Genomic DNA, 26,557 nt, shown 5'->3' on the forward strand with positions numbered 1-26,557 from the left:
ACAATTTTATAAATGCTGTGCTTGGTGACAAGGTTAATTAGTTTGTTCAGTGCTTTGAAAATACAAAGAACTGTATAAGAAGTGCCAGGTGCTTGACTGAGATACAAGCAGTTACTCATGTATTGCTTTAAGAAGTGGAATACTTTTAGTGACACATTTTTCAGCACTTCTATATGATTCAGATCAGTTCCCTTTGGTATTTTTCTGGCATATGTTGACAGCCAGAGCTGCTGCTGATCTTCCATTTATATAGCATTATTATCCTAAAAAACATTTAACAGATTATATAGGAATCACTTAAATCAGCATAGAAACACAAGCCACTCTTGGGTGGAAGTAGCAGGTATTTAACACTACCTAGCAACGTTACACAATACTTTAGAACAAGCAGGAAGGAAGACTACTGGGCCACACTGCTGACAGTTCTGGGACTGAGAGAACTGGGTTCTAGTCCCAGTTGTGTCACTAAACTGCTGCGTGACATTCGGGCAGTTCCCTTGATCTTCTCTGTGCCTCTGCACACCCTTTGTCTGTCTTGTCTATTTCAGCTGCAAGAGACCTTCTCTGTCCCTATTATAATGGCATCCTGATCTCATCTGGGGCCTCTAGATGCCATTTAATAAAAATAACTGCAGGAGGAATGTAAGTGTGCTCAATGTAATTACCTAGAGCTAACACCCCTGTTCTACTGAAAAGTGCCATGAGATTTTTAAGGACTATAAGGAGTCAGGAAGTTTTACGTCTCCTCTCATAGATGGCATTGGCACAAGCATGCTAGTTACTACCACGCTGCTGGGAGAGGGTTGTTGCTTCGGTACAGACTCAAAGCTTCAATAGGGGGGTTCTTCCCTCTAACACCAATGCTTGCAGCACTCAGTGTTCTCTTTGGGATCCCATCCAAACATGGATCTGTCACAACCCTGCTTCTTGTGTGAGATGTGAGCAGTTCCCTTTTAATTCCCATGCATGTCCTTTAAATCAGTATCTAGCGGCAAGTTTGCAAAATAGATTTTGCAGGTATTTCTGGGTAAGTACAGTTTTGCCCTCAACATGCCAGGGAAACTCAGCTGTGCTCTTCCTGGCAGATGGAAGAATGATCCATACAGTCTGACCTGCTTTTGACTCTGCAGAAACACTGGGTGACAATGATAACAATCAATAGTACGTTAGATGCATCTTCCATCCCAAAGCAGTTTGTAGCCTAAAACTGATATGCAAACTATAAGCAAAGGTTGCTTCATCCACTGCTGAAGTGCAGCCATCTCTAGAGCATGGTGAAATAGATGTTTAACAGTGCACAACAGTACTCATCCATTTAGGACAAAAAAAGTAAGGCACACCTTATGCAGGGAGGATTTAGGTTGGCAAGAAATGTTGACCTGTGTCTAATATCTGACTGCTCAGGGTGCATGTATTTGTTTTCACTTTTTTTTCTACTTACGCTAACTTTCTGCTTTGCACCGTGCTGAATCCAGCAAAGGAACAGCTCCTGCTGATTCCACCTCCATCACTGGGAGAGACAAATGTCAATTTCACTGACATGATAACCAGTCAGGAAGTCTGTGGCCTTCTGAAACAAACAGGAAAACAAATGAGTCTAAACCTGCTTGGCAGTTCAGGTTGAGCCAGTGCTGCACTGCAGGGAGGAGAAACCACTGAGTAATACAGCAGGCACTAGAGTTGCTAGAAGAAAAGATCTGTCTGCTGAACACATTTTCTCTGTCACACTATAATTAATAAACAATGGCGTCATCTGAAACACACTCATGCCCTCAGGTATTTGCTGATCTGTTTAGCAAACTCTAGACCTCATCCTATAAGATGCCAAGCACCCTCAACTGCTGCAGAAGCCAGTGGGGCTGGAGGGCTCCCAGTACCCCATGCAGTACTTCCTACAATTTGCAACAGCCCTACTGTCGAAGACGGAGGTTGATGCAACCCATGTACTCCCAAGTCATTCTGGGATACCAGAACAGTACTCGGGCTCCAGCCCTGCAATCAGGGACATGAAAACAGGGCCCTGCATCCATACAGAGCCCCACAGAAGTCAATGGGGCACCACATGGATGAAGCGTGCGTACACACACAAGCGTGGATCTAATGGCAGGATAGGAGCCCTCATTTGTGGTGCTTGAGCCCACAGCAGAACCTCTTCTTCCATCAGTAAAACTCAGGCTCGTTCTCCCCTTCTGGCGAGTTTAATTTCCCTGGGATCCCTCACTTCTGTTTCCCATCAGTCATACTCTTTTGTTTCCTGGAGAATTATGTTCTCCACTGTATATGTATAGAATTCATACTGTAATACAAGTAACAGACACATCCACAAAACAGCTGTAGAAAATCATCCTAGGCAGTTAATATACAGAAGAATTCCCCTCCCGCCCCCCACAGGCTGGTATAATGTAAACACCAGAGCTAGCAGCTTTGCTTTCTTTTTTTAATGGGGCCATGAAGAGGGCCAAACCCTGACATCTTCTCTCCATTCTTACTCTCGCAAAACTCCCATTGAGGTCAGTGGGGAATTTTTGCTTGAGTAAAATGTGAGAGCCAGAGCATCCCCTTCTGCAGAAATATCCGCGGGAGAGGAGAATGCCACAAGGATGTCCTCATGGAATTGTGACCAAATTACTCCATGGGGGAGAGGTATGTGCCTTGCACTGTGGAATGAGTTCCAGAGCCAAGATCCCTGGAGCTCAGTGTGCCTCTGCTCTGGCTCTCGTCTCAGTAGCATGGCTTCAATTAATAGCACAGCAGTCTTGGAGTCCAGAGAGCATTGTTCTATTCTTGGCTCTTCCCAGTGACTTGCTATGCAAATACAGGCATGGTACCCAACCTCCCTGTACCTCAATTTCCCAATGGATGAGGAGGAGGATACTTCTCCTCCTATGTAAAGCACTTGCGCTTCCCAGGAGGGATGAGAGATTTTGAACGTATCTCCTGAATTTGAGGCTAAACTAAGGGCTTTCCCAGTATAAGGCCTCTAAGTATTATTATCTGCAACAATAGTAACTATATCAATAGGTCACATAACCATGCCCATGTATATTTTTTTCCATCTGATCGTTTGAACCTGAATGAGAAGTGACCGTTTTACCTGCAGCTTTTCAGCTAATTGTTGCCTGTACTACTTGAGTTCTAACTTCTAGATCCCTGCACGTTTCACTGGCTTGTCCAGGCTTTGGGGAGTTCACGAGTGAGCCAATGGAAAGCAGTTGAAAGGTGTTAGAACAAGAGCCAACAGTCAGGCTGTGGGGCCAAACAGCATCTACTTTGCAACAGCCACTCAAGACAAAAGGGCCGGGGCACTAACTATCTTAGTACATTTAGCTCCACAAGATCTCAAAGGGTCTGATGCAACTCCTAGTGAAGTCAATGGAAACCCTCCTATGTGGCCCTGTAAGGTGTGCCCCAATCACATTTTAATCAGACAGCATGGGGCTTTTGGTTTCTTTGGCTGTGCGTGGGTGTCTGGTGGCCATCGCTGTGTTTAAGGTTACATTACAGCTTTCATTCTTGCCTGCAGTTTTCAGAAGCTCATAACTCTGTGAACAATCATCCCATTATCGTGCTCACTGGGCTGAAATAAACATGCAACTTCCTGAAAAATGTCATTGCCTAACAAGTCATTAGAGGAAGAAACAAAAGGAATGGCTTTGTGGTTATTGCCTGCATACCCCATGAAAGCTGGACTGGAGTCCTGGGTTCTGTCTTCCACCCCTTGGGGTTGGGAGTCTGACAGTGGGGTGGAGGAGTGTGGAGGAGGACCTTGCCTTATTTACTCCTCAAGTCGGTGTGGTAATGGACATTGAAGAGCTCTTAAAGGGAGATTCGCAGACTTTGAGGGAAGGGGTAATACACCACAGACAAAAGGAGGGAGGCTTGTGGGGGTTGGAAGATTGTGAGAGGCCCCGTGCAGGAAGGACTTGCAGGTCTGAGCCCCAAGTTCAAAGGGCTGGGAAGCGTGAGACTTACAGATCCCAAAATCACACTTGATGCTGTAACTAAACTACTCTTCAAAAAACCTTGGGCCTGATTCTCTTCTCATTTATCCTGGTGTAAATCAGGTGACACTATTGAACTCCAAGGAGTTACACTCGTGCAAAGTGGATATAAATGAGAGGAGAACCAGGCCTTGTGACTGTCATGATCAGCCCTGAACTTATTTAAACTCACGCGGGCTCAGTTCTCAACTGGATTGAGTATGTCCCTTTAGTTACAACATTTAGGGTTATGTTTCAAAGAAATTCACTGGCAGGATTTGCACGAACAGAAGCTTTTCTCATCAGAATAAAAGGGGACTGAAATAACTTCAGAGAAAACATCATGTGGGGGGGGGCGGTATCTTTATTTACTTTGAAATAACTGTGATAAAGTCAAATCATCTCATGGTACAAAAAACATTTACATATTTTTGGTGGTGACTCATAGCTCAGTTCACACTTCTGACTACAAGGCCTTAAGTAGGATATCATGGTAGCATCTTTTTTTAGCAGGGAGGATTTATAAGCACAGCTCTCTAGAGAGAGGCTCACAGAGTTTTGCAAGCCAGTGTGTCTATATCAGGGGTAGGCAACCTATGGCACGGGTGCTGAAGGCAGCACACGAGCTGATTTTCAGTGGCACTCACACTGCCCAGGTCCTGACCACCAGTCCAGGGGGCTCTGCATTTTAATTTAATTTTAAATGAAGCTTCTTAAACATTTTAAAAGCCTTATTTACTTTACATACAACAATAGTTTAATTATATATTATAGACTTATAGAAAGAGACCTTCTAAAACGTTAAAATGTATTACTGGCACGCAAAACCTTAAATTAGAGTGAATAAATGAAGATTCGGCACACCACTTCTGAAAGGTTGCCAACCCCTGGTCTATATAAAAGTGCTGAACTGCATTACAACTGCTCCTGGGGAAAAAAAGCACCTGGCCATATCTCAAGCCAGTTCTTCCCTCAGGTTAGGAGTGACTCAGACAAGGACCTCCAGCAAAACTTAGTTGAAAATCAATCTCAGAAGTTTGCTAACCTGGTAATCTCCACTGGGTGGGTCCGGGTCTTCAAATCTCAAAATTTTGGGAGTTAACCCTTGGGGTCAGACTCAGAGGTACTTTCCCAATCCCAGAAGTCCCAGAAAGTGTAAAATATGATGATAGTGGCTGACTGGGGCCCAGCACATGTGAAATACCAGACATCAGAGCGAATGTAAGGAGCCGGCTTCTGGGTGATGAAATTGTTAGGGGCAGCAGAAGGGTTGAGCTGAGAGGAAAAAGGACAGGGACTGAGAGTCAGTATCCACATTTTGATGGGGCTTAAGCAAATCTCCCAAACCATCAGAGATTAACTCAGTCAAATGTTAAGTGTCTGATTTTGCTGGATTGAGATTCTAATTCCCTCAAAATAAATTTTGTATTTTTTGATGTCAGGGAATAAACTAATTTGTCCCAACTTTAACAACTTGCAATGCCACAAAGACACTTTAATACTGTGCTGCACCGTTCCCATATAACCAGGCTATAGGGCCAACGATTCAACTATACTCGGCAATAGGTACTAAAAGTCAGCTCAGGTTGCCTGCCATACTCAGAATCTGTTAGTATTAGGATATTCCTAAAGCCAAACTACCCTCATCCCCCGCAAACAAAAACCTGGTTTCTGTTTGTGTTTATGCCTAAACTTTTCCAACCCTAGTCACATACTTGCTTGTTTCTGGGCACAATAGTTTCAACAATTTTATGAGGAAAATATGACTCATTGACTTCTTGCAAATATTTCTGCTGATGTTTTGTCCTTTTAAACTAGTAATGGTTTTTTAAATGTCTCCAAGAAATTTATTATCGCTAGAGAAGGCATTAGAGCCTCTATAAAATAGTAAAACAACCCATTTCTATTAATTAAAACAAACACACTTGCTTCCATTTAGTGTATGTCTGAAAATAACTGTACTTGAGTTTTGCTTCCTGCAATAAATTGTGGATACATATATTAGTACTTAGATCTCTCCTGATCTATTTGTACCAACATATCAGATGGCTACTCATATAATTAATAAATATTTGCACCCACAGTTCATTGCATGCAGCAAAATGTGGGCTCAGTTATCTACTGCTACTATCCTATCCACAAAAATGGAGGCCCGGTTGAGCTCAGGATGAATACCAGGCCTTAAGTCTGAACATCATCTCAGATCCCTAACAGGTATAGATTGAGAAAATTCTGTACCATCCTTCCATAATGCTGTAACATGAGACACAAGTGACTGAGCAGAGGATGTGTTATGTCACTGGTCTACTTTGTCTTTTACTTTGGATGTTGACTTTGTTAGACACATAGTACCCAAAAAACATTTTTATTTTTTTATTTTTGGTCCTACATAGATTACCCTAAATTTGTCATATACTGCTTGATGCTTACTTTCCCCTCTCTTTATTTTGATTACTACTATTATTTATTTATTATTTCTGATAAATAATTTTGCTTTAGCTGCATAGTACTGGCATTGACTGGGTAGGATACACAAGGTGCTCCCTTTCTTCAGGGTTGTGAAAGACAAAGGGAGTTATTGTATTTTGTCTTATCACAATTTAATCCTTTTATGCAGTAGCCTCAAGTGTACCCAGCACTTTACATAAGGAACTATGGCCCTGACTCTGAAATCGGATCCACGTATGCCAACCCCTGTGCACACTTGGAGCTTTGTGGCTGTCTATGGAGCTTCACATGAATCTGCCTACAGTACATGGATCAGTCTGCAGGGCTTATGCCTGCTGCATGGTGGCCAGACAAACTGTGCTGGCGGGAATGGTTTCTACACCATCTTTAACCAAACTGAATCTCCACTGTAGATGGAACCAAAACTAAGTAAAGAGAATGAATTACCTTCTGAAAATATCTAGTGTACACCTAGTAAAGGTTTGCCGATATAGCTAGCTACACTGGCAAATCCACCTACTGGAGGTGCAGTTTTACTGGCAAAAATGTGGTTTTGCTGGTATAGCTTTATTCCAGTTCTCAGAATGAAATAAGCTATACCAGCAAAAGGTTTTTTTGTTTTTTGTTTTGTTTTTTGTGCCCCATCCTCTTGCTCCCAAATAACTGCATGTACACTAAAGCTTTCACTAGTATAAAAATGCCATTAAAAATCACACCCCTGTCCGATATTATTCGACTATCAAAAGTTTCTAGTATAGACCTGGCCTACATCTCATTTTGCAAACAGTGCTTCGTTTTGCTCTAATCACATTCATATGATCAAAGATTGTTTTCTCCCTCTAATTGAAGAACTTGGGAGCAATGGACTTCAGCACAGTTTGTAGAGAGACTACAGGCCTGATCCTGCACCACTGAGTTTAAGGGGAGCTCTGCCATTGACTTCATTGGGTGCAGATAAGGTGCTAAATACACATTCCTAGATTTAGGGCCCAGTCTTGCAGTTCTGGGACTCGTGAATAGCCTCACCTAAATCTCCATGTCTACTGATGTATGACAGCTTCAGAACTCGGCCATTAGTTATTTTGAAGATATATAAAAAGCAAGCAAACTAAACAAAGAACTAAGGCTCCATTTTACATACAACATAGTGTTAAATTCACTGGGAAAGTACACGGTATATGTAATCTCTGCTCTCAGGCATTCTTTAGAGAGACCACTGACCTCAGTAGCAATGTCTCCTTCACTAGATACTTTACTGGATAAACATTCCAAATTTATGATTAAAAAACTTAACTTTTCAACTTTCCTTTTAGATTATTACCCAGTCATGGCAATAAAATTGTTAATGTCCGAACTAAAGAACCTTTTTCTAGTTATTTTTCTAGAGCTGGAAAGGCCATTTTAAGTCCTGGAATGGGAACATCATCATTTTAATCCTTTCTCATAGGGCTATTTTCACACAGCATTATGTATACTGCATCCAAATGGACTCCCTTTCCTCAAATGTATACTTGCGCTTGGAAACTTACAGAAATAAGGAAGTGCAGAAGGTCACATGCCATTCAGCCTTAGTCCAGAAGGTCTAATTGATAGACATCATTATTTTGGCACTGAAGCTTGTTGTCTCAGACTGGCAAGCAAAGCATGAACCCAGGTTTCCAAGAAGGCTGGAGATAAGCCATCCTTATGACTTCCACAAAGAGCTTGTAAAATGTACAGTTTTTAATTATTGTTTTTGGATATAACTGCTGGAGCCAATGGGAGCAGAGTTAGCACAACCCTGTGAGCTTTAGAAAATCCCACCCCAATCCATTCAAAGTTTTGTATCTTGCCTCTAACATGTTGAGGATCAAATTCTGCTTTTTCCCCTCTGCACCTTCTCCACCCCACACTCCCCAGGAGCATAATGCGACATGGGCAGCCGGACTGGCGCAGTCTGCTGTGCAGGATGTGCGGAGCCTGTCATAGAGCTGTGCTTGGCAGCAGCTTTGCATGACCAAGCTAAAGCTGGTTGGAGAAAGAAGGTATAGAGGGGCTCTGTGACTACACAGATTCACAAGCCAACCACCCCTTCATGCCCTGAGGTGGAGTAGTGGATACAGGGCAATTCTGCTACAGATCCACAGCCTGTAAGGGGGAAGATTTTGTTTTTACATCCATACCCACACACCTGCTGCTGTGGAACTCCCTGTCCCATGACAGTTTCACTGAGGCCCTAACAGACTTCTAGGTACAAGGTAACATTTTCAACAGTGCCTAGGAAGCTTAGAAGCCCTGAGTCCCTTTTTCAAAAGTGAGTTTGGTCTGTAGAAGCCCAAGTGTCATTGAAAGTCAGAATGACTTAGACTCCTAAGTGCCTAAATCATATTGACTTTGAGTTGGGCCCCTAAGGGCCTATTTCACTTTGGCAAATGGGACTTGGGAAGCTTTGAGAATGTTATCCATAAAATATATTTAACCCTTAAATATCTATTTTTAAACCAAATATCTGAAATCACTTTCCCCTTTATACCTCTCACTCAGGCATATTTAAGAACACGTTAGACTGGTTTATCATGCATCTTATCCCCACCCACATTGTCTAGCTTCAGACATTAAACCCAGCTCTGAGGCCACAGCAGATGGGGCCTTACACAACTTCCGAGAGCCAAATTCAGTACTCTGTGTTTGTCCTGCACCAGTGCATAGCATCACAACCAGCCCCCTCAGACATCTATCCCTGGGCTGCATATGGCATCTGTGAAATAACCAGCTATTGCAGGGAAAAAGCACAACCATGATCTCAGGCCCGGCCTCTCAAGTACAACATGACCCACTTTTCAAATAATGTATTCAAAATGCCATTGCATTTCTAACTGGCTTCAGTCTAAGCACATAAAGCCAAAATCTGCTGCCTGTGACACTGGTGTGAATCCAGAGTCAGTGGAATTACTTCAGATTTACGCTGCATTCCCTGACAGCAGGATTTGATCCATATTTGAACAATGATCTGGAAATTATTTTTCAGGAGTCGGGGTGTAGCTGTTAGTTTTGAGGTTCACTTTGACTCTCCCCCTAGTGGCAGAATATTAGATGGTTGAAGCAGAAAAGAGAAGTTACAGGCCGCATGCTGGTTGTAAAGCTCCCACTTCTTCCAGCCAGACTGTTCGCCAGAATCAGGACAGGCAGTAAATCCCACTGTTATTTTTAAAATGCTTCTGGAATATTATGGCAAGAATCGGTTTGGATTTAACCACAAGCCTTGTGCAGTTTAGTTCCCTCCCCGATATGTGGCATACTCATGTGGCACGCTCATTTGTCCACATGTTGAGTTGCTTCCTGCAGTATGTGGGGTGGCTTCATGCCCGCCTGTATCAGGGCTCTGCCCGTGGCACTGAGGTGTCACTGTGAGGCTGCTCTAGTGCCATTCCTTGAGTTTTGCTTTCTTCCCCAGGGAAAGGCAGGGAACAATCCATCCATTACCAGCTGATTTACGAGCGCAGATCCCGCTGCTTGCTCCTCTGGTTTCAATTTCAAGCTTGATGACAAACTTTAAAGCCTGAACCAGGGATTCTGGAATGCACCAGGCTCTACACGCTAGCCTGACTCATAGCTTGTTCTGCTTTGGCAGAATCTGAGACTGCAGTTAGATGGATTCTAATGAATACTTAAAAAAAAATCCTACCAAGAGAATAAGCAGATGGTGTTGAGAAAGTGAACTATTTACAAGCAACGAACAGCCCTTTCTAGTTCTGATAAGAAAAGTCTGCCTAGCAGTGATGCACCAAATTCTACAGCCACTGCCACAGATAAGCTTCCCTTTGTCAACTGGGAAATCCTGTAGCACACTTCTCCTTTCCTCCCACCCCCCACCCTAGCCTGTACAAATGTAATACACCGGCTAAGTGCATGTGATTATGTCTCCCTCTAGTGGCTGGTCCCAGAGACTAAAACAGCCTGCTACTTCCTCAGAGCTAAACTTCCCCTGTCGCTCTACTATGAAAGCCCTGGAGCTTTAGGGCTCAGACTCTCCTGTTTCTTTTTAACCCCTGCTGGAAACCATGGTGATGTAATGTCCCATGGGCATCTTCATACATGTGCATGCACACTGCAGCCAAAGTGGATAGGGATGCCTAAGCAGTAATGAAGTTTGATGTTCAGCGGCATGAGGTGCCTTTAAATATCTCCAAGAGGCCAGCTCTGCAAATCACAGTGTATGGGAATTTCTACCAGGGCAGACTTCTGGCAATATAAGAAGGAGCTATTATACTTCTCATTTAGTCTTGTCATTATGAAACTAGCCTCCCTCGCTAAGGACTCGGGTCCAGATTTTTAAAGCTATTTAGGTGTTGTTGCGCTAATGCCTAACTGATTTAGAAGCCTAAATCTCATTTTCAAAAGTAATGCAGGCACTTTGGAGTCTAAATCTCATCAATAGTCAATGGGATTTTGTAGAAGCAGCAAAGAATCCTGTGGCACCTTATAGAGTAACAGACGTTTTGCAGCATGAGCTTTCGTGGGTGAATGCCCACTTCTTCGGATGCAAGTTTTCAGATGGGATTTTGGTTTCCTTTTGCCATTGAGATTTAGGCTCCTAAATCAGTTAGGCATTGCAATGATGAGCACAGCAAGGCCTAAGTACCTTTTAAAAATCTGGATCTTAGCCATTATGCCAGCCACATGACTCAGGCTTTAATCCCTCAGGTACCTCAGGACACTTGATGTGATGAGCAACTAGTGGGCCATGGGAGATGTGGGATGTACAGTACATTCTGCCATTCCACTCTTGCTCCCTAGAAAATAATGAGTCTGATAAAACAGGGTTAGTCTCCAGAAGCACATGGCAGATAGAGAACATCAGGTCACTGGGAATGGAGTTACTCTATAACTTCTCTTTGTTGACATCTAAAGCTAAATTATTTCCGTAAGGCACAATCCAGTGAAGTGCTGAGTGGTGATGGAGTTACACAAAAGAGGTAAACATCTTCACAAGTGATTTTTGGGTGCCCAACTTGAGGCACCTTAAAGAGGGCTGATTTTCAGCAAGTGTTGAAAACCCACCCTCTGTGAGTTAGGTCCATGTCAAGTTGGGCACCCAGAAGCCAACGGTCCCCCAAATCATTAGTTGTTTTTGGAAATTTTGCTGGGGACAAATTTGGCCCAATCTCTCTTAAGATAAACAGGCAAGGCTTGAAAAGTTATGATTTCTAATGAATTAGGAGTGGAGAGGTCTAGTCATTGCTGTCGCAGTACTAATCTCTGCCATTATGTTCTGCGTAACCTGTTTTCTCTGCTGACACACAAAGGCTCCCCAGCTGTGGTACCTTCCTTACAGGGGACAATAAGGATCTCTGCCAATACAAGGGGGTGTGTTTGTGTTTTTTGCCCTTTCATTTATATCACACCAAAGCACTGTTCCTATCCAATCTTGGCACACAAGCTTCTGCCATTTGTAGCCCATAATATCTTACGCTATTACTCCCTGATTTTATTTGGTTTGGTTTGGTTTTTAATGAGATGAAGTTTGCAAATGCCCCACTCCAGCTCTTATAAACCATTGGTCTTAAATGGGCAGATGTAGAGATTTTGCAGAAAAAACCCAGTCAGTAACCACACAGCTCTACTTAGAAACAGATGTTTTACCCCCTCTAAGCTGAACTAATAAGGCAGAAGTTTGGAAAGAACATGCCAGATTCAGTAAAAGTTCTGTCCAGAGAGCCACACAAGCATGGTGCCGCCAGACTAGGTGGCATATCCCCAGCTTGTGCAAACTGTTACAGTTCTATTGACTTCAATGATCTGCCCCTTTGAGTCCTAGATCACATCTAAACTAGACTGCAGGCTTAGCCACAGTGAACTAAATGCTATTTGCCTAATTTACAAATGTATCCTATTGGCATATTTCATGTAAATAAGGGAATCAAGGCTTGGTCTTGTATGGAGAATATCACTTCAGTAAGCCAGATCCTCAGCTGATGTAAACTGGCATAGCCTTATTGAAGTCAATAGAGCTATACTGATTTATACCAGGTGAGGATCTGGCCCTGCATCTGGTTTGCATTTAGCAGGCAAAACAAGGACTCTAAAGCCTATTTTTCAAAGCAGATCATCTAGGGTCAGATGCAACTAAAACTCTGACTGGCTATAGAAATTTGGCCAAAAGTAAAATTCTTTAAACTACTTGTGTGTGTAAGTGTGGGGAATGGTCCCGCTATTGTGGGGAACTTTCCTGGCTTCTGCACTACCCTGGTGAAATAGGCTAGCGGAAGGATCTGAGTCCTCGCTCCCACTTCCTTTACCTAGAGGACTCCCCTTCCCCTCTCCTGTCTGGCAGAGTCCTTGTAACCCCAACAAGGCTGGGCCCAGGATTCCTGGGGGGCTCGATCCCCAACCTTGCAGTGGTCACCTAGGTCAGGGGATAGGGTGTCCCCACTCTGGGGTGCTCTCTCTGCACTGGATGCTTTCCTGACCCACTGATCATTGCATACGATTTAAAGCAATACAGTTTATTTAATTAACAATTAGTTTTAAAAGGAATAAGGAAAAATGGGACAGGTTAAAGGAAACACATCATCCCGCTCTGTGGCAGGGAACATCACAAACAGTGTCTCTGGAATGTCAGGGCAGCTCACAGTCTGTTTCTTGTAGGTCCCAGCCCTCCTTCTCAGGCTCTGGCTGTGCTGCAGGGATGCTGCGGGTTGGACACTTGCTCTGGCGGTGGCCACATGCTCTCAGGCTCTAGGTGGCAGGACCCTTCTTCCCAGTGTCGCCCCCACCCTGTCAGGGTTACGATCCCCCTCCAAGTCTGGCCTGCAGAGCATCTTGGCTGAGGGGTCTCCCTGTGCTGGGCCCACTGCCCAGGGTCCCCATCACTCTCCCCAGCTGCTCACCATACCCAGCTCCGGACTGCTCCAGCCCCAGCTCCAGCCCCAGCTTCACTCTGCCTCAGCACAGCTGCTGCTGCTGCTCTGCCTCCAGCTCCATGGGCTGCATCTCTGGGCCCTCTGGCTCTGGTTGCTGCAGCTCTGCTCCCAGGACAGGTCTGCTCTGCAGGCTGCTTCTGTGACTCTGCTCCCAGCTCTGACCTGCTCCCTGGGCTGCTTTTCTGGCCCCTCTGGCTCTGGTTGCTGCAGCTCTCCTCCCAGGGCAGGGCTGCTCTCTCTGGGCTGTGCTCTGGCTTTGGGGCTGCAGCTCTGCTCCCAGCAGCTTAGCTTGGGCCCCTGTTCTCTCCTTAGCTTGGCCCCACTCTGTCTGACCCAGGCAATTCCAGCTCACACGGACCCGTCCCCCCTCCGGCCTCCTGACTCCTTGATTAGCCTGCCCACCCTGTCAATCAGGCTGACCTGGAGTGTTAGCCTCTCCCCATTGCTCCTGGGGACTGTCAGTCTCAGGGGCCTGATTTCCCATCGACCCTTCCCCTTTTAGTACTGGGACCTAGCCAACCAAAACACCCCCACTGAATGTTAGTAAAGGGATAACAGTCCCCTTACATGCACATCAGTTGGGTCTTAAAATATAAAGTATTTTCTGCTTCTAATATAGCAACAGGTAAGGTTTCCAGGATCGCTACCAGTCTGCCCAATTTTGCTCCCATCGAAGTCACTGGGAGCTTTGCCATAACTTCAGTGGAAGATCTCTGTAATCATAATTTGGCTTGCACACTGGAAAAATGCATTAGTTATGGGCTTTTATAGAAAAGATGCATCACCATTTTCCCTCAGATTCATAGTTTAGAGCCTGCCTAAAATCCATCCAGGATCTGCCTTTATAAATTTCTTATTGACCTGTTCACTAATACTACAGACCGGGACTGACTTTGACAAGAAATACTGCCTGCTCCATTAGAATGTAACAGCAGCAAGAGAGAGATACAGCTTTGTGAGGGTGAAGGGGAAGGCGGATGGGAAGGGAACAGAGTCTAGCACAATCGGGCCCTGGTTTTGGACTGGGGCATCTAGGAGCTGCCATAATATAAATGATTAATAATGAAAATAAACATTGGTTGGCTCAGACCCTTTTTCTGCTCCTTACCCAAGAGCGTATTTTTGTGATGGATGTAGCCAAACAAGGCCCACTTGAAAGAATGCTTAATTGCAAACAATCCACACAAAATGAAAGACAATTAATTATATTTTAAAGGTTATACAATAACTCCTCACTTAACGTTGTAGTTCTGTTCCTGAAAAATGCGACTTTAAGTGAAATGATGTTAAGCGAATCCAATTTCCCCATAAGAATTAATGTAAATGGGGGGGTTTAAGTTCCAGGGAAAAAATTTTTTGCCATACGGTACAGTACAATAGTTGGGAGGTGCCCCCTCCTTACCCCACACAGGCACAGCCCATTGGCACTGCAGACAATGAGGCAGGCAAGGAGGCTGAAGGTGCTGTAGGCTAGGAGAAGCACATTGCGCAGCAGAAGCGGCAGTTTCTCCTATTCTGCAAGCACCAGGGGCAGGGGGCTCAACCCTCAGCCCGCCCTCGCCACCTCTCTCCCCAAGCCCCCACCCTTAACTGCCTCTTCTTCCCCCCCTTCTCCCCCTTTACTCCGCATGCCACGTCTTCCTCCCTCCCCCCTCCCTCCCCTGCCTCCTGCAATCAGCTGGCTTGCAGCGTTCAGGAGGCAGGAGGGAGAGGACACGGCACGCAGGCTCCCCCTCCCTCCCGAACACAGCAAGCCAGCTGATTGCCATGGGCAGGAGGCAGGGGAGGGAGGAGGGAGGTGCGCCACATCCTCACTCCTCCCCCATCCCTTCTGCCCGCAGCAATCAGCTGGTTTGCAACATACAGGGGGCAGGAGGGCAGGAGGAGGACCAAGGACTCATCACGCAGGCTCCCCGCTCCCTCCCCTGCCTCCTCCCACGGCAATCAGCTGGCTTGCGGCATTCGGGAGGCAGGGGAGGGAGAGAGAGCCTGCGCGCTGAGTCCTCGCTCCTCCCCTCTCCCCCCTGAACACCGCTAGCCAGCTGATTGCCGCGGGCAGTAGGCGGGAGGAGGAGGGGGAATGCGCTGATCTGCGGGGTCTGCCGGCGGGCGGGAGGCATGGCGGGGGGCATAGGGGAGCTGATGGGGGCTGCCAGCTGTGGACAAAGCAGGCAGCCAAATGACGTTATAGCAAAGCATTGCACAACTTTAAATGGAGCATGTTCTGTAATTGAGCAGGGACATAAGATTGAAACAACGTTAAGCGAGAGGATGTTAAGTGGGGAGTTACTGTACACTTAACAAGATCTTAAAGCATGGTGACTTGAGAAGCAGCTGCTAAAGGATTATCTATCAGGAGGCAAGGAATGGAATTGGGTTTGGCCAGTAGTCAGGTAAAAAGTTATTTTAAAAAATGTGTGTCTGTTTCTTTCTGAAGTAAAGGGACCTGAAAGATTTGTTTTTAATATGTTCTGTTCTTTATTTTTAACTAGAAATTCAAGTCTTGTCTAGCCTGCTAGTTCTGGAAGGACATTACAGACTCTAAAAGAGTAAAATCTGAGCAGTTGTGAGGGGTCAGTCTTTTTATAATTCTTTGCAGGGTTGTTTTGTTTTTGTTAATATCTATTTCACTCAAACATCTGACACACAGTTGGGAGAAAATATCTTCTTGTGAAAGATTCAATACCCTTTGCATATTCAGGTAAGTGCTGAGAAAAGTTCTACATGCTATTTCTCTGGTTCTCCAAGGAATCCTCTAATAAAAACAAGAAAGACAAGATCTGATGTGCCTGATATTTCCAAGGTTAATAAAACAAAACGAAAATAAAACTTTATTAAAAAATCTTTTTGGGACTTCTTTATATATCAAAGAGAAGCAATATAGGGCACAATTTCCCATTAAGAAGCAAAGAATTGGTAACTGACCTCATAAACTGTCATTTAAAAAAAATCCTAGTAAACTGGAGAAAGAATTAGTTTTCTTGGGGTCATTAACCACTGTGACAGGAAACTGGACTGGAGGCAAGGAACTGGCTATATGGTGCCTCATCAGCCAGCACATACTCTTCTGCTTATCAATGACTACCAGTGGCAAGGTGACTGCCAGAGATAGAAAGTTCACAGTGGTGTCAGACTCTTCTAATCATTTTATCAGTATAAATCACCCAAGACCCAATTTAAGAAGAGTCTAAGGACAAGAGAGAAGCACAAGTTACAGAGAAGGGAGGAAGGAACATAACTGGTAGTGCTGGATACAGGTTGTTGGCAAATGAATGCAGTGTTTTCAGCAGTGGAACCAGCTAGGATCAAACCACTTAAAACATTTATTTAAAAAGCTGAAACTATTTTTAATGTACTTTGCACTACTATGGGTAGCATCAGCATACACTATTAAGGGAACGTACTTCAAGATGGCCTTGAATTTTGGGCACACAATTGATAGCATCTTTGTCCCCAAGCCCTTCACAATCTATAAACACAATTCTTAACTCCTTTCAGCACTCAAAACTCTCACTGCAACCAACAGTTATTCACAGTATGGTCATTGTTTGGCTTTTTAAGAATCCATTCTTAGACCTTGTCTACAGTAGAAAGTTCTGTTTCTTTCAAAACTACAATACAAGTGTAGTTTTGAAAGGTGTCAGAGCCCTGCACATTACAGCTCCTGCTCCCAGTGTTATACGGGTATAAAAGTACCTATATCCATATAGCTCAGGGCATGTCTACACTAGAAACACTATACAAGCACAGCTGAAGTGCTGCAGCTGTGCTGCTGTTGCACTGTAGCATAGACACTTACTACAGCGACGGGAGGCGTTCTTCCATTGCTGTAGTATGCATAGGCGCCGACTCCGTGGGTGCTCCGGGGCTCCCTGCCCTGCCCCCCTGCCCCAGCTTGCCTCCGCTCCACCTCCTCCCCTGAGCACGCCGTGTGCCCACTTTTTCCCCCTAGCTCCCCGGCGCTTGCTGCCATGAAACAGCTGTTTCACACAGCAAGCACTGGGAGGGAGGAGGGAGGGAGAACAGGGCTGCCCAGAGGATTCAGGGGGGCCTGGGGCAAAGCAATTTTGGGGACCCCTTCCATAAAAAAGTTGCAATACTATAGAATATTATATTCTCCTGGGGGCCCCTATGGGGCCCAGGGCCTGGGGCAAATTGCCCCACTTGCCCCCTCCTCTGGGCAGCCCTGAGGGAGAATGCGGTGCACTCGGGAAAGTGGTGGGGTCGGGGCAGGGATTTGGGGAAGGGGTCCAATAGAGGCAGGGAGGGGTTGGAATGGGGGCAGGGCAGGGGCAAGGATGAGGTGGAGTTGGGGCAGGGGAGGAGAGAGCACCCACCAAAGCCGGGGAAAGTTGGCACCTATGGTAGTATGTCCACCTCTCCTTGAGAGGTAGTAGCTATGTCAACCGAAAAATTCTTCCATTGAGCTAGCTGGGTCTATAGTGGGGGTTAGGTCAATCTCACTGCATCATACAGGGTGAAAATTTTTTGACAGTCCTGAGAGATGTAGTTAAGTCAATCTCATTTTTAGGTGTAGATCAGGCCTCCAGTCTGATATTAAAGCAATGCAGTTAATCTGGTGCAACTGTGTGTGTGGATGTTCTTACATCGGTTTAAACTGGGTATATATTGGTTTACCTTTCACTTGTAATAAAGCTAAGGAACAAGCTAAACCAATGAAGTTTAAACCAATGTAACAGTGTCCAGACACAAAGTTGCATTAACTTTACACCTTTACTTAAACCAGTGAAACTTTGTATGTAGGCCAGGTCTTAACCACATTTGCACACACAATTACCCAATTTGTTCACACAACAGTGGTAATTGCTCATACAGCATTATGTGCATTTTCCACACCATTGTGTGCTAAATCTTTCAGAAATACTGGCCTCTCATTTTAACTCTACAGATTTCATAAAACAAATCCTTTCTTATAATTTGGAGTGACCCTTTGAACTTTTTTGTGCTATTTCAATTATAGAATATAAATATTGCAGAAATCTTGAGCACACATAGCTAAAGGTTATTTAAATTGTATTTCGCCTGCAGTGATGGAAATGTAAACCTATTCATGTTATCACTAGCACACTAAATGAAAATCCTTTAGCACACTGAGCTCTTTCAGTTGCTCACTTCTTTGGTTTATCTGTCCAGCCCTGGTGTTGGGGAATGGATGGGTAAGCATATGGGGAGGGAGGGTGTATTTCAAGTGTGTTACAACTTAAATCCTAAAACCAAAAAGTTATGTGACTTCAAAGAAAAATATAGAAAACGTAAATGGAAAACATGCACTTTTTTTTAAATGTATTTGAATAACTCAAAAAGTAACTGAGCTGACATTGTTCTAATTTTCCAAAAACATTATATTTTGAGTTGAAAACAACCACAGGAAATTTCAGACCCAAAGGACAATTTCTGAGAAAATTATGACCACTTGAAATAGAAATTTTCAATAGAAAGATTTAATTATAGTGTCTGAGTGGGGATGCGCTACACATACACAAAGACATATCCCATCTACTGAAGGGCCCAAATGAAAGAGATATGAACAAACTAGTGGGAAGTTTGGATCTGTTTGCTAACATCATGACTGGCTCTGTCACAAGCAGCTGCTGCTGAACCAAAATTCTAAATCCCAACATCTCTGGGTTTATGGAGAAGTGTAGATCTGGATTTAGACCCAAATTTTGTACCCCAAACTCATTTCTACCTTGCAGACACCAACTGTGAGCCCAAATCCAAATTCTCTGCACACCTAAAACTCCCCCAGAAGTCAATGGAATTTTTATCTGAATAAGGAATGAAGGGTAGTGACCAGTTTCTTATCTTTATAACTGATCACGCATGGTAATATACCAGTCTTCCAATTTGGCTAGGCCTAAATGTGTGATACTGTATGTGACAGTCCCAAAAATGACAGAGCCAAAAACAATTATCCATGCAGGAAACTTAAAATGATGCAGGATTCTATCCATAAGCATAAATAACTCTGAGTACAATTTTTGTTTCCTGATTCCTTATTTCTGACATAAATAATTTTCAACAACAAAAGTGAGGGAAAACCAGAATTGTGTCTAATCAGGTAACTGGGGTAAATATATGTCTGATATTTAAGAGGTATAGAGCTGTCTGAGGGATACATTTATAATAGCAAAGTAAATTCAGGTTTTAAATTTTATGGGGGGGCGGGGAAAGAGTAATTGTTAAATGAGATAAACCATTCTCAGTTTAAGGCTTTTAGGCTAATATCTTCCAGACACAAAGAAGGTGAGGTCCTATCATCAAAAGTACACAGTGTGAAATTCTCGCCCTACTAAAGTCAATGGGAGTTTTGCCATTAACATCAATGGGGCAAGGATTTCACCCATGATTTCAGTGGGGAAAGCACTGATGTTGCCTTCTTCAGTGTGGGGATAGTAGGGTTGCAAAGCTGGCAAGGAGCAAGGCCTTTCAATGGCAAGAATGACAAAGAAATGTGAAAACAAAAGAGCCATATTTTGTGGATCTTGGCCTGTTTACATTCTTTCCAGACTCTCTGGCCAGGCCTACAGGTCTAGAAACTTTTGCCAGTATAGTAAGATCAGTTAGGGATGTGATTTTTTTTTTAATGACATTTCTATATCAGCAAAAGCCCTACTGCAGACTGACATATAAGTGCTTTTGCTGATATAGTTTATTTCATTCAGGAAACCAGTATAAGCTATACCATATATAAACTATACCTGCAAAAGCACTTTTTTTTGCCAATATAAGCTGTGTCTACATTATCATGGTTTGCTGACACAGCTATATCAGCAAACCTTTTCTAATGTAAATTTGGCCTTCCTGGCTATTTTCCTTGCTGTGCTACCCCAGGCAGTGTGTGCCACTCCTGGAAGCATATGCCCGTTTTGTGGCATGCAAAAACCATGCAGTGGGAGTTAAGTAACCCATGTCACATTTTGCAACATGAGTTTGTGGCAATAGAGAGGAGGGCATGTTGCCTGTGGCAGCTATCCAGTGCCACAGAGATGCTCGCACACATCTGCCTTTCCTCTCTGCACATGCCACCTCCAACACCATTTTCATACTCCTGATCCTTCCCATGCTGCGACTGTTACTGGGCCTCAGTTACATATATTCCAAGCCTTCCTATGTGAGATAAAACAAAGTTATTTCCCAGTTAGATTCCCTCTTTTCATCAACATGTCAACTGTTGTAGGTTAGAATGTGCTAGTAATTGTCAGCATCAAAATCTGGTCTAGTTCTATGTAGTCAGATACGCTTCCTTACTTTCAAAGAAACAACTTATTTGAAATTGCTTCCAAAGCACGTTGCAAATGGGGCTAAATAAATCAGCTAGCAAAATGTACAGCTTTTCAAGGAAAAAAAGTTTATAAAATCCAGTCAGGATTTAATAAAAATGTCTCTGAGGTGCATAAATCATGTCCCTAATAGAGTATTCTTCAATTTCCAGTCCTGTATGGAGAATCTTAAAATGCTAACAGATGTAGGAAAGGAAAAGTACAATTCCCCTCTACTCTTTCTGTCTCACATATACACATATACCAAAAAAAAAAAAAATCCTACCGGCTCTGAACTATGTATATAACTTTTATATTTACCGCTATAAAGACTATTCACTTGAAGGTCCTTCTCCCTTTAAATTGTTTCTGTGGCAACACATCTGGTACTGTAACGCTGGGCCAGAATGTTAACTATCTTGGAAGAAGTGAGCTATGTTGTTGTTGTTTGTTGTCTGCAAGAATGTCAAGCACAGATAGCTCTGCAGACACATGTGATCACATACCCTCTTTTGCCTCCACAACAACATAGAATATTTGCTATTGATTCTTATGCTTCACTGTAAACAACAAGCCTGAAAGTGTCCCTGGCATCGTTTGGGGGGTGGGGGTGGGGGGAAAGAAACCTTTGGGACTGTATTTTTAAACAAAATGAAGAATGTTTAGTTATCACCATTTCTGCTTAGTGTGTGAGAAATTCTCATGTTATTTCACAGCTGAGAGAAACAAAGATCTCTTCCTGATCACAGATATAAGCTCTACTCCTGGGGGAATTCTGCGCCACTACGCATGTGCAGAATTTATGTCCCCACATATTTCTTTGCTTCCTCGCAGAAAAATGACTTTCTGATGGGGAAGCAAAGGGAAACTACAAGAGCAATCATACAACACTCCCCAGCAGTATGTTTTGGGTGACCTGGGCAACTGGCAGAGAGGTAAATCACTGTGGGGCAGGGGGCAGGCCTGGGGAAGACCCGGCTGGTGGCTCCTACACTGTGCTGGGCTCAGCTGCTAGTCAGCGCTGGCCAGGGGAGGACAGGACTTCCCCTTCCCCTGCATGGCATCCAGGGCCAGCTCAGACCCACCCCCAGATTTCTCCCCCAGCTGCAGGAAGCTCTGCAAACTCCCCCCTCCCTGCTTCCTGCACCCACCGCTCCTCAGCTGCAAGGGGAGGGATCCCTGTGCAGGGAGCTGCTCCCCCATCCATCCAGACCTCCTCATACTCAGACCCTCCCACCAAGCCTTACCTCCCCTGCACTCAGAACCGCCCCCCCCCCAATGAGCCCAACTCCCCCTGCTCCTGGACCACCCTGATGAGCCACCCACACCTGGATCCCCACCCCACTGAGTCCCAACCAGTTGCACCTGGATCCCCACCCCACTGAGCCCCACTCCCACAGCATCTGGACCCTCAACTGAGCCTCCACGTACCCAGACCCCCCTGCCGAGCTCTATCCCTCCTACACCCACACACACCCCACTGAGTCCCAACCACCTTCACCTGGACCCCACTGCAGAGTCCCATTACCATTGCACCCAGAACCCCCCAACAAGCCCCTGTGCTTCCAGATCCCCCCCAGACCTGGATCCTCTACTGAGCCACCTGCACCCAGATTGGCCCACACAGACCCCTCTCAACCCACATCTGGATCCCCTCATGCTAAGTCCCTCCACACTTGGATCCTGCCTTACTGAGCCTGCTTGCCCACACCTGCTGCACCTGGCACAGAGGGGCAGGGCCCTGGGATGTTTCTGGGGCAGGCCCGGCCCTTGCATTATCAGGGTACCGTCTCACCACTGAGTCTGTGTCCTGGGGTGAGCTGCACAGTGCTCTTATGCTTCCATGCAGCCAGTGGCCTGTGCTCCCCAATGCCATGCTGGAGCCTCCACATTTATTTGAGAAATCAAATTTGCAGAATTTTCAATAATTTTAAAATATTGTGCACAGAATTTTTAATTTTTTGGTGCAGAATTTTAATTTTTTGGGCACAGAATGCCCTCAGGAGTAAAGTCCTCCTGGATAATGGAGAAACTAACAATACTTAGTACTTATCTTCTTCCAAGTGCTATATAAACATGGACTAACCATTACTGCACTGCAGTATTATCACCATTTCACAGATGAGAAACCTGAGGCACACTGCTTAGGTCAAATTTTTCAAAAGTGGCCATTCATTTTGGGTGTCTCTATTTTTGGTTGCTTAACTTGACACCTGTAGGGCATGATTTACTGAGGTGCCAAGGACCCACAGATCCCACTGACATTAGCTGGAGTTGTAGGTATTGAGCACCACTAAAAATCATGGCTTGTGTATCTCAGATTGAGCCACCAAAAACGGAGGCACTCAAAATTGGTGAACACTTTGGAAGTTGTACCCTGAGCAACTTATTCAAAGTGACACAGAAAGAACAGGACAGAAGTAAAACTAGAACCCAGTAACCCTGATTCCCAATCGTGTACTTTAATCATAAGGCTGTTTCCTTGGTAGAGACATTTATTCGGATCTTTTCCAATCTTCTTTCCCTGTTGGTTGTTATACGTAAGGAACCTCACAATAAGCCCACTTACCATATAGTTCTGCTCTGAAATGTCACTAACAATTGCATCCCAATGACTCTAGGTCAAACTATTCTCTCCCGATGCCTTGAGATCAAATTTGCTCAGTTAACAAGTAAAGAGATGGAGGGGTGGGGGGTGTTTTCTAACTACCAGCCAGACCTTCAAATTCAGCTTGGGTTTTAAAAGGCAAGCTAGCTTCTTTCAGGCTAATACATTATCAGCAATGACTATGACCCATTGAGACCCATTAGTGATCTAGTTAGGCTGCAAATGAGATTGACACCTCAAGGTAAAAATGAATGGAGTTGGAACTTAACTCATAATGCAAGGGCCAGAACAGAATCCATTTCTCTTTCTGTGCTCAGCGTGGAGTAGCAGTAGTAAAACATGGTGAAAACAATGACCATTATAGCACTTTAAGTTCCCCGTGAAACAGATTTTATCATCTAACTTGAAACAGCTGAACTTACTTCTTGCTCAATTAAAAGATAAACTGATCTGTACACTATGATTATAGCATTTCCAGCATCAGTGAGGAAGTAAACAAAATCATCACAGAGTTCTCTCCATCACTAATGATCAAATTCAATGACTGGCTGAACATCAATTTTCCCTTTGCAGCCGTACTCCACAGAAATCATGGCTATAGGCCTTCTGTCTTTGAAGACATATTGGTTTAAATATTAGTGCTTGGAGAGAACAAACTGGCAACGGAAATGGAAAAGTTAGAAAAAGAGGATAAAATTGGTATTTCAAAAATGGCTCTGTATGTCCCTGTTGTGCTGTTGGAGGTGCGTCTTCAGATCAAAATTAAACTCGGGATCCTGAGCATGTGTAATGAGTAAACGTCTGCTGATGCTTTTTGCAAGAGTTGTTCTGTGGGTAACTTTGGGTTGTCATCAGCCAGTCATGATTCAGAATCTAGTACTGGGCAAACTACAGTCTGGATGATTACATTCTGCCTATTCACTTCCTCTTGGCCTTCTGACTTTTTAAACCTTGTACTTATGGATAATTTAAGCATTATGCCCAGATGTATGGAAACTCTTTTTTTAACCTGTGTATTAGATAATTTTAACATTAGTTTAAAATGTTTATTAAAGTTAATATTACATATCTATTTCTTGACATTTTTATATATAAAATATCTTCTCTCCTTCCAATCCTCCTCTCCTTTGCTTAACCCAAACTTCATAATTAACAACTCTCTTTGGGTCCTTCTCCCACACTTAGCTCCTTGCCTTATTTCACACAACCGTCTATGACGGGAACCCCCATCCTGCCCTTGTTCTCCATACCTTCAGCCTATCACCCTTCAAGCATGACTACAGACACATTTCCTGTAATCCATCATCCTTCCCTCCAAGTAGACTGGATCTTGTAGTTGCTTTACAATCAAAAAAGAAGACGACACCTACCAGGTTCTTTTTTGGGAAACTAGATCCTGCGTTTGCAAAGGGACAAATTTCAGGGGGGAAATGGGGTGGGGTTGTTAGAACAGCAGCTACAAGGATCCACTAATCATTGACCCGTGGAGGGAAGTTTTAGGGAACACAGAAGGCTCTAATCTGATGGAAAGGAATCCTCTCCTCTCTACATTCACTCATAGAGAAGCCCAGGACACATCCCACTGTTTGGCCTATGATTCCAGGTCTTGGCTCTATGTCATCCACATAGAAATATTAGTATTTTGCTTCTGCTACAAACTGATTCCAAGGCAGAGCACAAGCTAGGGATACTGGAGATGTCATCCCAGGGCAGTCCACCAATCCTCCCAATCCAGTATGCTGTCTGGATACTTCATCCTTCATAAGACCCCACCGTATACAAGGCCAGTTGTGCTATGTCACATCATATGCAGGGTGTGTGTATCTGTAGTGACTCACTTCCCCATCCCTTAGGCAAACAAGTGGGATTTGACCTGCCATTCATTAACATCAGGTCTATCCTGTCCTGGTGTGTTTTGTGCAGCCTCTTCTCTACTCTGCATGCAGCGCATGTGTCACTCACTCAGCACAGTGAAATGAATAGCAGAGGCAGCATAGCATGAGGAGAATCAATAGTGACACCAAGGCTAGATTTGTGTGTAAGGTGTTCTCAGATTCACATTCCATTAGCCACCACTGTCAACTAGCTGTTTTTAGGACACGTGTCACTATGTTCAATATCAAATATCCCTCAAGGTGAATTTTACATAGTTTGTTATCCTTCTATATAATCCTCTTTTCATTCCCATAAAGCCTTTCATGAATGCATTACAAAAAATAATTGTCTCAATTGGTTTGATAATTATCCCCATGTTACAGCGGGGGAAACTGAGGCACAGAGGGATTAAGACTTGGTTCTGTTGCCAAGAATGAACCCCAGGAGTGCTGAATGCCAGCCCTGTTCTCCGATCACCATCCCATACGCTCTCCAACACAAATACAAAATTTTATTTTTTTCCTAGTAACACTGCGCTTCCTTAGTTGATGACCAATGCAATTTCCATATGGCCCAACTGAACTGAAACATTTTTTACAGAGAATCTCAACATTGTCAGCGGCAAAATGTAACTGGCCTGAGACCCAAAACCTGAGTCTATAAGAGCAAACAAAACAATCTCCATGCAGTCAAAAAAGAGTCATTCCAATGTAACCCGCCCAGGCAATGACACATCCAAAATACACGGTGGAAGAAGCAGTGTCCTGTGCCTTTGCCCTCTTTTTCCACCTGCTGCAGACAGCCATCCACCTCCTCCGGCTCCTCTCGGGCCTCCCCCGGGGGTGCACTGACACCCTCCTCAAGGGGATCTGCGTGGCTGTGCACCCCCCGTAGGTGCATATGCAGCCCCCGGTGCCTGTGTCCCTCCCACAGAGAGATGCATGCGCGTGGCTGGTGACTGTCCTCCCCGGTGCCTGCACATCTCGGAGTGGCTGCCCACCTGGGAGCACGCAGCACACCCCCTGCAGGTGCACCGACCCCTGCTGGAAACGCCCCCCCCCACGGAAGCATCTTCCCCCCCCCCCTTCTGGTGTCTCTAGCCCCTTCCCACAGGGGCGGGTGCCCCGGCGGCGGGCAGCGCATCCCTTCTGCCCCCGAGCGAGCGGCCCCCTGGCCACCCGAGCTCGGGTCCGCTAGGGTCAGTCCCTTCCCCGCGGCGCGGTGTCTCCTACCTGCCTTCAGCGCGGGAGGGAGCCGGGCCCCGCACCTTCCGCCGGGCGTGCGCCGTCTGCTGCCCAGCTCCGCAGCTGGCGCCCCGATAGCCACCGCCTTATCGCGGCTGCCTGTCCCCACCTCCCCTCTCCGCTTCCTGGAAGCCGCGGCTCCGGGCTGCTGGTTGCGCTGCTGGATGCGGATCGCCCTGTCCCGTTCGCTGCCTCTCTCCCCTTCCCTCCCTCCCTC

The 26,557-nt window shown here is 44.8% G+C and overlaps 1 protein-coding gene across 1 annotated transcript in view; it reads right to left on the reverse strand.

Moving 5' to 3' along the window:
* The window catches only part of RIPOR3 (RIPOR family member 3), a 65,169-nt gene extending 38,782 nt beyond the window's left edge, over window positions 1-26,387 (reverse strand). Inside the window, exons 1-2 of the mRNA XM_039499015.1 lie at window positions 26,329-26,387; window positions 1,442-1,570 (exon numbers count right to left, since the gene is read on the reverse strand). Of these exons, the coding sequence (XP_039354949.1) occupies window positions 1,442-1,542 (101 nt within the window). The 5' untranslated portion in view covers window positions 1,543-1,570; window positions 26,329-26,387. The remainder of the gene's footprint in view (window positions 1-1,441; window positions 1,571-26,328) is intronic.
* Window positions 26,388-26,557: the final 170 nt, after the last annotated feature.

Source organism: Mauremys reevesii, linkage group 13, assembly GCF_016161935.1.
Source record: "Mauremys reevesii isolate NIE-2019 linkage group 13, ASM1616193v1, whole genome shotgun sequence".
NCBI lineage: Eukaryota > Metazoa > Chordata > Testudines > Geoemydidae > Mauremys > Mauremys reevesii.